The sequence below is a fragment of the Charadrius vociferus genome, unplaced genomic scaffold (assembly GCF_000708025.1).
Source record: "Charadrius vociferus isolate BGI_N301 unplaced genomic scaffold, ASM70802v2 scaffold323, whole genome shotgun sequence".
Taxonomy (NCBI): Eukaryota; Metazoa; Chordata; class Aves; order Charadriiformes; family Charadriidae; genus Charadrius; species Charadrius vociferus.
The window spans coordinates 1,752,002-1,756,159 of NW_009647692.1; the positions used below are offsets into that span (position 1 = coordinate 1,752,002).

Here is a 4,158-nt window from a genome sequence, read left to right on the forward strand (position 1 = left end):
CCCACCAGCGTTGGCTTTACCACCAGGAAGGCCATGATGCCCTCGGGTACACTGGGAGGCAGAAGGGCAGCATTACCTCTTTGCAGCTGTTTCCATCCTGGAAGCGGAGCCTTTGCTTTCCCCTGGGAGACCGTCTTTGCACCGAGCGGTTGCTCGCACGCCGCAGTGGTAACAGACTCCATCGCCACATCGAGTGTTGGCACCGCAAAGAGTGCGACAGCCGGTTGAGCATGACCGTCGGGTGGTCAGCGTGGTGCTTCCAGCAGCCATCGCTCTCGCCTCGCACGCCGCCCTGCCCGGAGAGCACCCAGCGCAGGGCAGGATCCGGCCCACTGCAGGATGGAGCTCTGCAAGGCTCCAGCACAGGGGCTGGAAGTTCAACCAGCTGAAGCATGGGTGCACCGGACCTGCTGCTCTTCGCGTCAGAGACAGGAGTGGTGGTGTGAAAGCAGTTTCGGTTGTTGGTGTGAGTTTTGCTTCCATGGACAGGAGGGTCTCGCTTCGGAGGAGGTAATCCAGGCACAACTTGGATTTTTGGTTTAGCAACAAGGAATAATTAGACATTGATCATGCCCCAGGACTGCTGAAGCAAATAAACTGTGCGGTGCCCAATGCAGGATGAGAATGGCATCTAATGGAAATGGTGGGTAGGTCAGCATGGCCATAATTTGGCTTGATGAAGCATCCACATGGGCATGGTGTTAATGCGCTATTGATATTCAGCCAGGCAATTTCCCCCACGCGCATCGGGCTTTGACTCGTTAGAGCAGAGCTGGGCACTGCAGCAGTAAATGAAGAGGAAAATTGAAGTAATGTTGTATTATAAATTTATGATTTCATCTGCCTGACCTAGAGAGCGTTGAGCACTGGCGGTGCAGCGAGAGCCCCCAGGCAGCTCTGCCGGTGCCGCCACCGTCGGGCAGCGCCGGGCTCGGCCGAGGAGAGCGGGGCTGCTGCCGTGCTGCGTGCTGCCCTGCATCCGGGGGCCAATGCACCGGGACAGGAGCATCCCCAGTCCCGCAGAGCATCCCAGGGCAGGGCAGCGGAATAGGTGGCATCCTCCACCACTCGGACAACTCCAGAAACACCTCGGGCAGCTGCCATCCACGGCCGTGCCGGTCCAGCCGGGGCCACGGGGACCTCACCTGCAGCCCCCGCTCCCCAGGGCAGACCTTAGGCACTGCCCGGCACGGCGGTCCCCCGCGGCCCCGACAGTCGCGACCTGACGGGTCTGCTTCAGAGTCATTTGAGTCAGAATAAAACTTGATTTTTCCAGTTGGCGAGCAGAGGGGCTGTGGTCGGGCGCCGCAGAGCGATTTTTCATGGTAGAGCTTGCGGTGGTGTTAATGGCACTACTTACTTAGCAAACAATCCATTTATCAATATTGTTGTTTAAAAAAAAAAAAAGGAAAAAAGGTTTGTAAAGCTTAACTCTGAAAGATCTGATTTAATGACAGAGGTGATTAATTTCTCAGGGAATCCAGCTGTTGAGCTGTGAAATAAATACGCGAGGGCTAAGCAGTGTGTACACATCGCTGAAAGCCGCAGCGTGCTGTCCAGGCGTCACAGGGCTGCTTTCCCCTGGCACTGCTTAATCCCATAATCAAAATTCATCCAAGCATTTTTATCTTCTAGTTTTAGATTATGATTAATAGTACGTTATATGTATATATAAATCTAATTAGAAATGGAGGGACTTGCTGCGGCAGAAAAATAGCTGTACGGTGTATGAGTATATTAAAGAATAAATAAACGCAGAGATAGGGGACCCCCAGAAGAAGCATTCGGCTGCGGAACCTGCGCTCGGGGTCCAGCCCAGCTGCTGCTGTTCGCTGCCGAGATTTCCACTGGCTTCAGACAGAGCGAGAGCAAACTTCTTGTGATGGTTTGTTGGTCTGGAGAGGTCTTTCCTGGAAACCGGAGGAGTCTGGGCTGACGCTGACAGTCAGCGGGAACGTTACGCAGCATTTATTGCACTGGAATTGCAGAGGGTGATCCTGTTTTTAAGAAAACCGAGCAAGGAAACGCTGAGGATTGGGAGCAAGGATGCAATTGTAGGGAATCTCCTCACTGTACAGGACAGCTTGTGGCATCGGCCATACCGGTCGGAGCAAAACATCGGTGGTGGGACCAGAGAGGACCGCTGTGTTAAAACACGGGGGGTCACAGTGTGTGAAACCTCCTGCTGCCTGGAGCGTGAAGGCCCTCTCGGCTGGCCGGGGTGTCGGAGTCAGCCACCGCGGTGCTGGCGAGGCATGCCCCGGGTAACGCCGTGAGAGCCTCCGCCGAGCACCCGCGGGGCGGTACCTCTGTCCCTCAGACACCGCGGGGGGACCTCCCGCACCCACCGCCCTCCGCGGGCTCTGCCCTCTGCTGACACCCGCCGCGGCGGGGAGCGGGCAGAGCCGCCACGCACTGCATTTGCCGGGGCATCTCTATTAGCAAAGTGATCCGGAGTGGTATTTTTCTCCTAATAAAACTTCAAAAGGTTGGATGAGTTTCTGCACGTATCTCAGGAATTGCTTTAGGAAGCAGTTCTCAGAGCTGGGTTTTACTTTCCGGAAAAATTAAAAGCTCTTTGACTCTCTGGCTCGTTGCTGTTGCTGCCTCTCGCTCTTTGATGTGTTAACTGTTGTCCTTCACACTCCCGGGATAAAGAATTACTACTACCTTAATCTCCAACTGTCAATAGCTCTGAAGCAAAGTACATTCATTGTAAGCTCTCCAAATGTCAGAGCAAACCTGTGTTATGTGTTTAGCCTTAGCATTTGGCATTTACTCTTCCAGCTAACAAGTATGCACAGTCCTTGGACTTCACATACCAAAGTGCATGTTAATTACCTGAGTGACAGGTCTCACGCACAAAGGCAGACAGGCAAGCGAGCAGGAGAGCCGGCCAGCTCTAGATGTTTCTGTTCAAGATAATAATGAAACCTTTCTGCAGTTTTGCATGAGCAGAATAAATCTCGGGGTTTAAGACCTGCTGTAAAATCAAGTCTCGCCCATCCTCTGTGTCATTTTGCATTGTGTTTAAAAACAAAAAGCCTTTATTAATCTTCAAACTTCTCTGTCTCTCTCTTTTATTTATTTTTTTATTGTTTTATTTTTATTTTTACTTTTCTGTGATCAAGGTTACCCGAATTTTGTTGCAACGTACGGCCGAGGATATCCTGGATTTGCCCCAAGTTACAGCTATCAGTTCCCAGGTACGTACGTTTCATTTGCAGATTTACTTATTTTCCCCTCTTTCCTCCTTTATTTTTTTTTTTCTTTTTTTTTTTTAAATCCTTAGCTGCAAGCTGAGACAGGCAAGTCTGCAGGGAGCATCTCACACAACAACAATTTTTGTTCCTATTTTAAATTAGATATTTCTATATACATATTTTAAATACGTTTTTACTAACGTGTAAATTGGTACTGGTTATTTGAAAACAAACTTCTTAAGTTAAACCGCAAAGCAACAGAGATAATATAAGAGCTATTACCCTCCCTTTGATGGGTTTTTCCTTTCATATATATTATAGAGAGACACACAGACACTCACACACACAGACATGCAGACACGTTCCCGTGCTGTCCTGCGGTAAGTGAATATTCGTTGCAAGTGCAGTCTTGGAGTGCAAAGTCCGACCTTCCCGTGTCCTCTCTGGAGGTCTCTGGTGTCCTTCACAGAAGGAGTTTGTAGCCGCGTGTTGATGGTTCGGTTTGGGTTTGGCTTCGGTTTGGTTTCCCCCCTTTCCTCAGCGCGGCTTCCGCCTGCCGCGGCGGTGGGACCGTCTCGGGGCACGGCGAGGGGGCGGAAAGCCCATCCCGCAGGTGGCGCTGACACCGCGCGGGGCACGGTTCCCTTCCCTTTCCCCGCGGGGTGTCCCGGCCAGCTCGAACACGCAACGCGGCGCTGCCGTGTTGAGGGCTTGCGAATAGCTGAAGCCCGCCCGGGCGCCGCGGGGAGGAGACGCAGCCGCCCTCAGGGGACGGTCCCTTGGGGTGGGTGAGGTGTGGAGGGCGCTGGGCTCTACCTGCGGCACGCTGGGCGAACGCGCAGCCTTGTGTTCAGCGCCGGGTCCGTGAGGATGAAACATCCCATCGGAAGCGTACGGATTGTTAACATCCATACGATGAACAGCGTCCTTGGGCGGTAGTTTCTGTGGAGCTGTA

The 4,158-nt window shown here is 52.4% G+C and overlaps 1 protein-coding gene across 1 annotated transcript in view; it reads left to right on the plus strand.

The window, feature by feature from the left end:
• The window catches only part of MSI2 (musashi RNA-binding protein 2), a 258,982-nt gene that overhangs the window by 215,238 nt on the left and 39,586 nt on the right, over positions 1-4,158 (plus strand). Inside the window, exon 8 of the mRNA XM_009881482.1 lies at positions 3,132-3,206. Coding sequence (XP_009879784.1) covers positions 3,132-3,206 — 75 coding nt within the window. The remainder of the gene's footprint in view (positions 1-3,131; positions 3,207-4,158) is intronic.